Raw genomic sequence first — 13130 nt, forward strand, 5'->3', positions numbered from 1 at the left:
GGTCTTTCTTCCTCCCCAGAACCTAAAAAAATCAAATAGCAATCTTAAAATCTCTCAAAATCCAGTAAGCTATGGGAAAACAATTCTATCTATTGAGAAACAGAACAATAGATCTGTAAAAACTTACCAAATTGGTTTCTCTTTTTACAATTCAGCTTACTGAAGAACAACTGATAAGAAGTCAGACGGAAGTACAACTAGAGGTATATGGCAGGAATTTTGTGAACTTCAGGCATGCGCGTGCCATCTTGTGACCAAATATTGTAATGTCTCCTAGGCGCCGTATTTGAATGTGCCTCGGAAGCTCGTACGGTGAATATGGCCAATATCAAGATAAATCTTTTCACGCTGTTCTATCATTCACATTACTCCAATTAACCTATCAAAACAGCTTTTAATAACAAATACCACTTGAAGAGTGTCTTAACTTCATAGGAAATAAACTGATAGCACGAAAACGCTGGTACCAATGCAAGTCTGTTAGAAAATGAGGTTGAAATTGAAATATTGGGCCAGTATACGTAGTGGGGATATTTTTTTGGACCAGAGTGTAAATGAGTGAATGATGTGGGTAGATTTGTCAGTTGGAGGAATTAGGACAAGAAATGTGTCAGTGTATTCACCATATGAGGGTGCAGATGAGGATGAACTTGACAAGTTTTATGAAGCATTGAGTGATATTGTAATCAGGGCAACAGCAAGGATAGGATAGTGCTAATGGGTGATTTCAATGCGAGAGTTGGAAATGGAACTGAAGGATACAAAAGGGTGATTGGTGAATGTGGGAAAGATATGGAAGCTAATGGGAATGGGAAGCGTTTGGTGGACTTCTGTGCTAGTATGGGTTTAGCAGTTACAAATACATTTTTCAAGCATAAGGCTATTCACCGTTACACATGGGAGGCCAGGGGTATCAGATCCATAATAGACTATATCTTAACCAACTTCGAATTCAGGAAGTTTGTTATGAATGTATTGGTTTTTTGGGGATTTTTCGATGATAAAGACCACTATCTGATCTGTAGTGAACTAAGTATCTGTAGGCCTAGGATAGAGAAAGTGAAATCTTTCTGCAAACGAATAAGGGTAGAAAATTTCCAGGACGAGGAAATTAGACAGAAATACATGGATATGATTAGTGAGAAATTTTGAACAGTGGACAGTAAACAGGTTCAGGATATAGAAAGAGAATGGGTGGCGTACAGGGGTGCTGTAGTAGAAACAGCAAGGCAATGCCTAGGAACGACTGTGTGTAAAGATGGGAAAAAACTTACATCTTGGTGGAATGATGGAAGTGAGACGGGCTTGTAAACGTAAAAAGAAGGCTTACCAGAAATGGCTCCAAACAAGGGCTGATGCAGACAGGGAATTGTATGTAGATGAAAGAAACAGAGTGAAACTAATAGTTGTTGAATCCAAAAAGAAGTCATGGGAATATTTTGGTAATAACCTGGGAAAGCTAGGTCAAGCAGCCAGGAAACCTTTCTGGATAGTAATAAAGAATCTTAGGAAGGGAGGGAAGAAGGAAACGAGCAGTGTTTTGAGTAATTCAGGTGAACTCATAATAGATCCCAGGGAATCACTAGACAGGTGGAGGGAATATTTTGAAAATCTTCTCAACGTAAAAGGAAATCTTCCTAGCGGTGTCGCGAACAACCAAGCTCATGGGGAGGAAGAAAATGATGTTGATGAAATTACGCTTGAGGAAGTGGGAAGGATGGCAAATAAACTCCATTGTCATAAAGAAGCAGGAATAGATGAAATTAGACATGAAATTGTGTAGTATAGAGGGAAGATTTCTTTTTGTTTGCTATTTGATTTACGTCGCACCGACATAGATAGGTCGTATGGCGACGATGGTACCGGAAAGGCCTAGGAAACGGAAGGAAGCGGCCGTGGCCTTAATTAAGGCACAGACCCAGCATTGCCTAGTGTGAAAATGGGAAACCACGGAAAACTTTCTTCAGGGCTGCCGACAGTGGGACTCGAACCCACTATCTCCCGGATGCGTACCCACAGCTGCGTGCCCCTAACCGCATGGCCAACTCGTAGTGGGGAGGCAGGGATGAAATGGTTTCATAGAGTAGTAAGATTAGCATGGATTGTTGGTAAGGTACCTTCAGATTGGACAAAAGCAGTAATTGCACCTATCTATAAGCAAGGGAACAGGAAGGATTGCAACAGCTCTCGAGGTATCTCATTGATTAGTATACCAGGCAAAGTATTCACTGGCATCTTGGAAGAAAGTGTGAGATCAGCGGTTGAGAGGAAGTTGGATGAAAACCAGTGTGGTTTCAGACCACAGAGGGGCTGTCAGGATCAGATTTTCAGTATGCACCAGGTAATTGAAAAATGTCACCAGAGGAATAGATAGTTGTGTTTATGTTTCATAGATCTAGGGAAGGCATATGACATGGTACGGAGGGAAAAAGATGTTCACCATACTAGGGGAGTACGGAATTAAAGGTACATTATTAAAATCAATCAAAGGCATTTATATTGACAATTAGGCTTCAGTGAGAATTGATGGCAGAATGAGTTCTTGGTTCTGGGTACTTACAGGGGTTAGACAAGGCTGTAATCTTTCACCTTTGTTGTTCGTAGTTCACACGGATCATCTGCTGAAAGGTATAAAGTGGCAGGGGTGGGATTCAGTTAGGTGGAAATGTAGTAAGCAGCCTGGCCTATTTTGACGACTTGGTCTTAATGGCAGATTATGCAGTCTTAATATCTTGGAACTTGAAAATAGGTGCAATGAGTATGGTATGAAAATTAACCTCTCGAATACTAAATGATGTCAGTAGGTAAGAAATTCAACCGAATTGAATGTCAGATTGGTGATACAAAGCTGGAACAGGTCGATAATTTTAAGTATTTAGGTTGTGTGTTCTCCCAAGATGGTAATATAGTAAGTGAGATTGAATCAAGGTGTAGTAAACCTAATGCAGTGAGCTCACAGTTGCGATCAACAGTGTTCTGTAATGAGGAAATCAGCTCCCGGACGAAACTATCTTTACATCGGTCTGTTTTCAGACCAACTTTGCTTTACGGGAGCGAAAGCTGGGTGGACTCAGGATATCTTATTCATAAGTTAAAATAACAGACATGAAAGTGGTGAGAATGATTGCAGGTTCAAACCGGTGGGAACCATGGCAGGGGGGTACTTGGAACGAGGAGATAAAGGCTAATTTAGGAATGAACTCGATTGATGAAACTGTACACTTAAACCGGCTTCGGTGGTGGGGTCGTGTGAGGCGAATGGAGGAGGATAGGTTAACTTGGTGAATAATGGACTCTGGTATGAAGGGTAAGAGAAGTAGAGGAAGGCCAAGACGACGATGTTTAGACTCAGTTTCTAACGACTTAAAGATAAGAGGTATAGAACTAAATGAGGCCACAGCACTAGTTGTAAATAGGGGATTGTGGCGACATTTAGTAAATTGTCAGAGGCTTGCATACTGAAGGCTGAAAAGCATAATCGTCTATGATGATAATGTATGTATGTATGTATGTATGTATGTATGTATGTATGTTGCCTACATTTTTCACTGTACCCGTATATTTATGACGTAAAATGCCCTCATGTCGGAAAAAATCGTATCTAGTGTTTCCATATTCCTGTTGGATAGTTTTTGTTCGTATGTTCATTAGTACGTTTTCTTGCTTAACATGTTCTTTCTCCTTGTCCCCTGCCAAAATGTCTTAACAAGGTTTCACTGTAATTAAGTTAACATTTTTTAAAATGTTTAAAAGTGTGTTTTTAACATAACAATAACAGGAACGTTTCCTTACTATTGTGTTTCTTTTTCATCTTTTAACAGTGTATAACATCGATACGGAAAATGCGGATGATTGCTTGCAAAGCGCTAACTGTGTTGGTGCAGCGTAAAGCAGATTATAAAAATAAAAAAGATAAAAATGATTAAAAAAAGACGTGAAGGAATCTGTAAATTTCATGTGGAGCTGAAGATTAGGTGGAGGATGTTGATGTTCAGACCTTGCAATCATCTTACCTTAATATGACCAAGGGGAGTCTGCAGTATGTATAGAGTTCACAGATGGACCAGCACTGTAGAGATCGGGTGAGCTGGCCATGCGGTTAGGAGCGTGCAGCTGTGAGCTCGCATCCGGGAGATAGTGAGTTCGAACCCCACTATTGGCAGCCCTGAAGATGGTTTTCTGTAATTTCCCATTTTCACACCAGTCAAATGCTGGGGCTGTACCTTAATTAAGGCCACGGCCGCTTCCTTCCCATTCCTATTCCTTTCCTGTCCTATCGTCACCATAAGACCTCTCTGTGTCGGTGTGACGTAAAGCGACAAGCAAAAAAAAAAAAAAGAAGAAGCAGCACTGTAGAGACGAGGAGAGGCCATTTTAGAATATCTTGTAAACAAGGTGTTATGGTGGCAATAGGATAGGAAAGGGCTGATCGGGAAAGAAGCAACTGTGGACTTAAGTAAGGTACAGCCTGGTATGAACATGCGAAGCTACAGAAAACCATCTTCAGGGCTGCCGGCAGTGGGGTTCGAACTTACCATCTCCCGAATGCAAGCTCGCAACTATGTGACTCAAACTGCATGGCCAACTTGCTCAGTCCAAGGTAAAAATCTTGACCGAGGAAGTGAGGGAAGAAACCTTTTCATTATATCCTTTACAAGTTTACTGGGACACTTCTAAGATTGCCACGATTCAGTCACCACGGAGGGATCCAATACTGTATGGACGATATGGTGTACTATATTTTAACTAACTACTGTATTTCAGTAAAATGATATTTCAGTATATAGTCTTCTTTGCTGACGCAAGTGTGATAAGTTGATATAACTTGAAAACAATATTCTCTCACCCATGGGTAAATAATGCAAGTATCAAGCTTGAATGATTATTTTATTATTATTATTATTATTATGACTTGTGATGTACATCCACTTATTAGTATCGTTATTAGTTTACAATTGCATTATTTGTGAGGTTATGTCTTGAAACATTTGCTGCATATCGATATTTATATGAGTTTAGTTAATGTAAGAACCTGTCTTTTTCTTTGTCGTTTAGGCCTACTGATGACCACGGGGCTCGTATCTACTCTTCACTAAAGTTGTTGCTTTCTTCTTCTTCCAATACTCCTTCATTTGCTGCCAATGAGCTAGCTTTCTCTCCTCTGTCCACTTAGTTCCTGTAGTCTTTTTACTTGTAAGGGACGTTGGGAAAATTCTCTGTCGGATGGCTCGACGGAACAGTTGTCGGTCATGAGTTTGTCCCCGTGGGATATCTAGTTGTTCCATATCCGACTTAACTGACGTGATCCATTTGTTCTCAGAAGCCTTGCCTCTTCCTGTCACTGTGAATATCATGTTGGTGAGTCTTTTGGAATTCAGACGGGCCAAGTGTCCATAAAAGGTCAGGCGCCTTTTCCTTATAGACGTGACGATGTCCTCCTGGTGTTCATACAGTTCATCATTATGGCGGATTCTGTAAGTGCCTCCTTCCTCTCTGATTGGTCCTAATATCCTCCTAAGGATCTTCCTCTCTTTTCAGCTTTCTGAGTGGGCCCTTCCTAGCTATTACAAGGCAATTGGAAGCATACAGAACAGATGGTTTGACGACCGAGTTGTAGTGTCTGAGTTTGAGGTTCTTGGAGAGGCACTTAGATGAATAGATACCACGACACGAGTGATAAGCCCTTTCAAACTTGGTACATCTGGCATCTATGGCTAGGTTCTCACTCTGATTCGCAGAGATTCATTCTCCCAAGTACATAACTGCAGGTACTTTTCTTACGGTAGCGTTCGTGAGAGGAATTGTAGAAGGGGCCTCCTTGATATTGGTCATAAATTCAGTCTTCTGGATGCTGATTTTCAGACCAGTCTTAACCGCTACACTATAAAGACTCTGTAAGTTGTAGGTAGCCTCCTCTATATTGTTTGCCAGTAGAATGAGGTCATCGGCAAAGGCTAGGCACGGGACAATGAGGTTGTCTCTTTTGTACCCAAGCTTCCCGGCTCCCGGTGGTAGCATCGTTCTCCATTCCCTAATGATCTTTTCCAGGACACAGTTGAAGAGAATGCAGGAGAGACCATCACTCACCCTGTCTAACTCCTGTTCTGATTGGAAAGCTTTCGGATAGTGCACCTCTGAACCTGACCTCGGACATCGTGTTCCTCAGAGTGGCTTGAACCAATCGTAGGGTCTTCTCATTCAGACCAAGTTCCCATAGTATGGAGAAAAGGTTGTCTCTGTCCACAGAGTCATAAGCTTTCTGAAAATCTACTAGGACCACCACCCAGGGATGTCCACCTCGGCTTTTGTAATTGAGAACTGTCTTCAGATTGTGTATCTGTTCTGGACAAGATCTAGTCTTACGGAAACCAGCTTGGTATTCTCCTAACTGTGAGTCTAGCTGTGTGGTGACTCTTATTGAGCAGGGCTACAGAGAGGATCTTGTAGGTAATTTGTAACAAGGAAATACCTCTATAATTGTTGACGTCTGTCTTACTTCCCTTGTTGTGGAGGGGATGAATCACGGCAGACGTCCATCCTTCGGGTAGGGACTCTGTTGTCCATATGTCCTTTATGATTTGATGGATGCTCTGCAAAGACTGGTCATCTGCATGTTTCCACATCTCGGCAACTATGCCGTCTTCACCTGAAGCCTTGTTGTTCTTAAGACCACCGATGATGTCCTTTATTTCTTCTCTCGTAGGTGGTTGAGAATCAGGGTTCCTGTGTGAAGGCTAACGGAAAATAAGCTTTTCTTTAGGTTCCTCTGCGTTTAGTAGCTTCTGGAAATAATCTGCAAGAGTTTTGGTGCAGTCTTTATTGTTCAGTTGAAGTTTTCCATCTGGCCCGTGGAGGATGAGGGTAGAAGCTGTGTACTGGGTCGTTTGCTTTTTAAGTCCTTTGTGCAGGTCTCTTGAGTTGTTTCCCTGAAAATTATTTTCAGCCTGTTGCATTAGGCTCCTGAGGTAATTTCTCTTGGCACTGCGGATGGTGTTAGCTGTAGCTTATCTTTGCATGAGGAAGGCTTCATAATTGGCTTCAATTTTATGTTGGTTCCACCTAGTCCAGGCTTTACGCCTTTCTTCTATAACCTCATCACACTTTGAACTCCACCATGAGTGTTTGCCTTTGGTTGATGAGGCAGGGATAGTTTATTGAGCGGCATCCAGCAAGGCCTTTTGTAAGGCAGGCCATCCTTCTTTGTGTTCTTCTTGAGGGTATCCTGAAAAGCACAATCCTCATCACGCAGTCTCAGAGTGTTGAACCTGGGTATCTTATGACTACTTTGGAGAGTTGGTATATAATTTATATGTATACATGTATACATATATATATGTATATATGTTTATGTGTAGTTTCACTGTAGTTTATAAACCTCCAGATATAGTGAACATGATGGAGTTGGAAGCTTGTTTATTCAACCTAGTACCAACTTACGAACATATCGTACTATTAGGAGACTTAAATATAAACTTACTGAAAGAATCAGCTCAGAAGGACTAACTACTTGATATACTGTTTTCCTTTAACCTTGTGATTCTCCCATTAAATCCTACCAACCATATATATAGCAGTAATCACACTTCACACTCACTAATCGATCTAATCATAACAAACAATCCCCAGAAAGTCTTAAATCACGGCCAAATTCCTGTTCCATCGATCTCAACACATGACCTAGTTTATTTATCCTATTCTGTTCACATACCCAAATACAAACCTAAGTTCACCACTTGTAGGGATATGAGAGATATTAATTTAGATCAACTGAAGTATGACACTTAAAACCTACCCTGGGATGATATTCTACTACTAGACGATATTGACGCAAAATTAGACAAACTAAATTCCCTCATTATTAGTCTATACGACAAACACGCTCCCAAACTACAAGTGAAAGCCCATGGTTAAATGACGAAATTAAGAATATGATGGCTCACCGTGATTCATGGTTCCGACGATACAAACGTACCTGTAACAAATTCGATTTTGAAAACTATTGGGTACTTAGGAACAGAATTAAGCAAGAAATCAGAAATCAGAAATTTAAGTACTTAAACTGTCTTTCAGGTAAAATGAATGCCAGGAATTCCTGGAAAGAACTACGCTCTCTTGGTATTGTAAAAGGCCAACAACAGCAACGAGAACCAACTGTTACCCTAGACGAGCTTATTACATATTTTTCTGAAGAACGAATCGCGTTTAAACCAATCAGTCAGGCAGAATTAAATACGAATCAACCAGCCATCCCTCCACTTAACCACCCTCAATTTTCATTCCAAGAGGTCACTAGCAACCAAATTAATAAAGTACTATACTCTATCAAATCTAAAGCAGTAGGAGTAGATGACATCCCTATGCATTTCATACATAATATAATAGGTGCTATCCTCCCGATTATCACACATATTTTCAATTACTGTCTTAGAAATGGAACTTTCCCTGCACTCTGGAAACAAGTTAATGTTATCCCAGTGCCCAAGATAAACAATCCTAAACTGACCTCTAACTATCGCCCAGTTTCTATTCTTGCAGCGCTTTTTAAGGCTTTGGAAAGACTGGTGTACGAGCAAGTATTGGAATATTTAAATAACTATTCTCTCCTTGACCCATTACAATCGGGCTTTAAGAAAGGGTACAGCACTGCCACGGCTCTCCTTAAAGTGACAGACGACAACAGACTAGCTATGGAACAACGACAAGTTACCGTACTAACGCTACTGGATTTCAGTGGTGCATTTGATACAATAGACTTACAGCTACTAATTAAGAAAATGGAATCTTACTTGTTTGACCCTTTAGTACTGAAGTTTTTTACGTCATATTTGAAAGATCGGAGGCAGCGGGTGATAACTCGTGAAAGAAATTCAGAATGGCATACAAGGAAAGATGATGATGATGCTTGTTGTTTTAAGGGGCCTAACATCGAAGGTCATCGGCCCATACAAGGAAAGTTGGCACGCCGCAAGGTAGTATTTTAGGACCGTTGCTTTTTACATTGTATATCAATGACATTTCATCTTCTCTAAAAACGTGTAATTATCACCTATATGCTGATGATCTCCAAATTTATTACCATTGCAGCTTAAACGAATTACCAAACGCAGTAAAATGCATAAATGATGAGATGAAAAAACTCAGTGAATATGCTCTCGCAAACAGACTTCTCGTAAATCCATCAAAATCGCAAGCTATCATTGTTGGTTCCCAGAAGCTCCTACACAAGATCAATGATTCGATCATTCCTCCTCTACAAATAAATAATAGCACAATCCCTTACAGTAAAACAGTGAGAAATCTTGGGGTGACTATGACTGAAACTCTATAAATTGGGCAGAACATATCAGAAACGTAAGTCAGAAGGTGTTTGCTACTCTACACCCACTGAAATTAAATAAAGATATTATACCACTAAATATGCGGCAAAGATTAACACAGACCCTAATTCTTCCTATCCTTGACTACTGTGATGTTATCTTGGTAGACGCTACTAAAGAACAAACTAGGAAACAAGGTATGATGTGCATATTACTCCTTACTATCAAGCACTGCACTGGTTAAAACCTGATAAGAGACGGGAATATCATATACTTGTCTTAATACACAAACTCCGGCATAGTAACTCCCCCCTGTATATTTCATCTAAACTCCACTTCCTCTCTTCCTTCCATAACCGTAACACTCGCTCGGGCTCCACTTTAGCTATTCCTCTTCACCACTCTTCTATAAATATTTTATTGCAACTGGTTCCAGGCTTTGGAATTCCCTGCCAGTAAGTGTCAGGGGCATTGACTCTTTCCTCAAATTTAAAATATCTTGCCGAGACTTCCTGTTGAGAGTTACCGATTGAAGTGCCTGTTGAGAGTTACCGATTGAAGTGTGTATTGGTGTGTATAGTGTGCATGTGATTGGTAATTGTAAAATTAAAAATTGTTTCTGTTAGTTTTATATAATGTAAACTTAAGGGTAGTTGATAAGTGTGTACATTGTAAGGGTGTGTGCAAGTGTCTGTGGGAGATAGAAAAGAGGACTGAATCAACGGGCTAATAAGCTAATAAGCTGCATGTTGTGTGGGTGTGTAACTTAAGCTTAATTTAGGAAATAGTATAAGTAGTATAATTAGTAATAGGCAACCTTAATATTATTTGTTGTATTGTGGTTAAGTGTAAGAGAGGGCCATGTGCCCTAACTTCACCACATGAAAGAAGCCATAATAAATAAAATAAATAATTTATTATTACCTGTATTTATGATTTGTAATCCACTACAGAATTGTGAAACGCACTGTAAAATCCAGAATGGTACTGGGTAGACGAGATCTCGGTAGAATGTTCTATGCGTTATATCTGGGCCTTAAGCATTCTAGAATTTACGAGAAAATGCATTGTACCGGGAACAGTAGTACAGGATTAAGTCCCTGCAATTAAAACTTAAACTTCGCGCTGTGTGCCGGCTCAACAGCAGACGACAGCCAGAGACAGTGAGCAACCTATGTTAGTGACGTGGAGCGGGTGGACGTCACAGCCTGCCTCCCCGTGACAGAGAGCCTATGTCAGTGTGGAACATTCAAAATGTTCTTCGTTTAATAACTTTTCCCACAGTAATGGTTGAATTAAATCAACATCATCGTCTAGCCATATATTTTACATTCATTTCTACAAAGTTTGATAGAAATCTTACGAGAGACAACAAAGGTATCAAGCAAAATGTAAGGACAAATTTTAGGTCGATTTGAGTATAAATGAAGAGCCGATTCCCTAGGCAGATGAGAGAGAGAGAGAGAGAGAGAGAGAGAGAGAGAGAGAGAGAGAGAGAGAGAGAGAGAGAGTGTGTGTAAATTTGTGGGGCGAGCAGCGGGCCTGAGTGCGGATCTTCAACTCCACAGTCGAACCCGTCGGTTGACTCGTGGGGACCGAAACGCTACGCGAGTGATAGTGTCATTTCGCAGAGTCTCAGACTTAAACTTTGTAATACTGTGTGTGGACTTGTAAACTGGTTTTCCGTGGTTTCCCATTTTCACACCAGGCAAATGCTGGGGCTGTACCTTAATTAAGGCCACGGCCGCTTCCTTCCCACTCCTAGCCCTTCCCTGTCCCATCGTCGCCATAAGACCCAACTGTGTCGGTGCGACGTAAAGCAACTAGCAAAAAAAAAAAAAAAAAAAAAAAAAAAACAAAGAGGACTTGTAAATTTTCCGTGATTCACGAGTGATAGAATCTAGCCTCAATTAAGAGTGGTTTAAACTTTAATGTGCCATAGATTTCCAAGTGATTTATTAGTTAAACGAATGTTTCAAACTTATATTTCTTTCAAGTGCTTGTAACTCATGGCTGATAAAACAATTCGAACAGTGATGGATTGTGAATGATATTTGCCTTGCCAAGTAATTGAAATATTTTCGAGAATTTTATGCTTACAAACTTAGAATTTCTCACACTGTGACAAGTGATTGATTAATGGATTAATTTCAGTGTTTGACTGTGTCACCAGACTTATAGAAATCGTGTGATTTTTCAATATCTTGTAGACATTTGTAGTGGACATTGGACTGTGAATTAATTTCAATATATGAACTACTTATTAGGACTTTGCCTTCATCGTAGACATTGAACTGTGTATTAATAATAGACTGTGAAACATTTATTTGAACTGTGCCTTCATCATAAACATTGAACTGTGTGTTAATGATAGACTGTGAAACATCTGTTTGAACTGTGCATTCATAGTAGGCATTGAACTGTTTGTTAAATGATAGACTGTGAATTACATATTTGAACTGTGCATTCGTGGTAGACATTAGAATGTGTTTAAGAAGTGCATTTACAATAAGTGATTAACCGTGAAATTAGACTGTGTATTCATGACAAGCAGTGAACTGTGCATTTGAACTGTGTGTTTACAATAGACAGTGTATTTTCGTATGATCAAACTACGGACTGTGAAGGATTAGAATCCATTTAATTTAATTTCAAGTTAACATTAATGAATCAAATCAGTTACGAATGAAAGACTTTTCTTTTCAAGTGATTGAGTTCAAATTGCACAGAAACTAAAAAAATATTTCGTGAGTGATAATTTCAAACTGTTCCAAGTGTCATATTTTTTAAAGTCAATTTTATTGACATGTGACGACACTAAATCACGAGTAATTCTTTAGTTCAACATTCAAATCTGTTAATTTATATTCAAGAAACTCTTTCCGTGTCCGAGGTGCTAATGTGTACAGTCATAAGTCCTTCTCTGTGCAACCAAATCTCAACGCTCACATTACTACGATATCTCGATCTTCTAGACGTTGTATGGATATTCGAGAACTTCTAGAATTTCCATCGTGGAAGGAATCGTGCTTCCATGGTGCGGAGAGGAGACTGATAGCAGTACGAGGAGAACAGCCGGATTTCGAGTACATCACCAGCCTCGATGAGGAAAGAACCTTTACCTGTATATCTGCTGTATGAAGGTGATAAAACTTTGAACTTTGTTAATAAATTTAGAATTTTAACAAACTTAATAATCATTTCAAGAAACCCTCTTTTTCTCTGTAAGCATTTCAGTTAGAAACGGCACACGCCCTGCTACTAGTTTCATGCTTGTCAAAGTACTGCATTTACTGTTACAGTATCTTTCTAGAAGCCTGGCCAGACACATATATAAACAGGTGGTCTTGATGGTAGAGACGAGTTATTGTTTAGTAAGAGTCATGGTTTAACAGGAGTTGTTCTGATCAGACATGCGTCGTGCTAACGAGTGTTTGAAGAATTTCAATTGGTTTAGTAAAGTTGGTAGTTGACATGAAGTGATTGCGGTCTCCATGTAAGATACTTCGTGATGGGCATTTGTTAAAGATGGTGACGTGTTGATGTTTTCGGAGTGAAGTGTTCTGTTTGCGAGGGCAGTGCTTAAGGTTATATGTATTAATTTGTAAATAATTGTGAAAAAATCTGTGCACTCAAGTTGACAGCATTTTGTGTGCATCATTGTGAATACATCATTGCATTGAGAAACTTACAAATTATGTAATTGTATTGCTTCTGGCGTGGGGACTTGGTGTTTGTGTCGTCTTTAACGTTCCTTTCCTCACATTCAACACTTTACACTTCCGCAATTACACTTACACACAGGTTCCTCTC

At 39.8% G+C, this 13130-nt stretch overlaps 1 protein-coding gene across 3 annotated transcripts in view; it reads left to right on the top strand.

Annotated features, from left to right (window-relative positions):
- Positions 1-13130, top strand: part of LOC136863858 (COMM domain-containing protein 4) — a 198421-nt gene that overhangs the window by 131702 nt on the left and 53589 nt on the right. The window contains exon 8 of one of the 3 annotated variants that reach the window (XM_068226078.1): positions 12293-12425. The exons of the other annotated variants lie outside the window; for them this stretch is intronic. Coding sequence (XP_068082179.1) covers positions 12293-12321 — 29 coding nt within the window. The 3' untranslated portion in view covers positions 12322-12425. Of the gene's footprint in view, positions 1-12292; positions 12426-13130 lie in introns of those variants that run through there. 3 annotated transcript variants of the gene reach the window in all.

Source organism: Anabrus simplex, chromosome 2, assembly GCF_040414725.1.
Source record: "Anabrus simplex isolate iqAnaSimp1 chromosome 2, ASM4041472v1, whole genome shotgun sequence".
In the NCBI taxonomy this organism is placed as follows: Eukaryota; Metazoa; Arthropoda; class Insecta; order Orthoptera; family Tettigoniidae; genus Anabrus; species Anabrus simplex.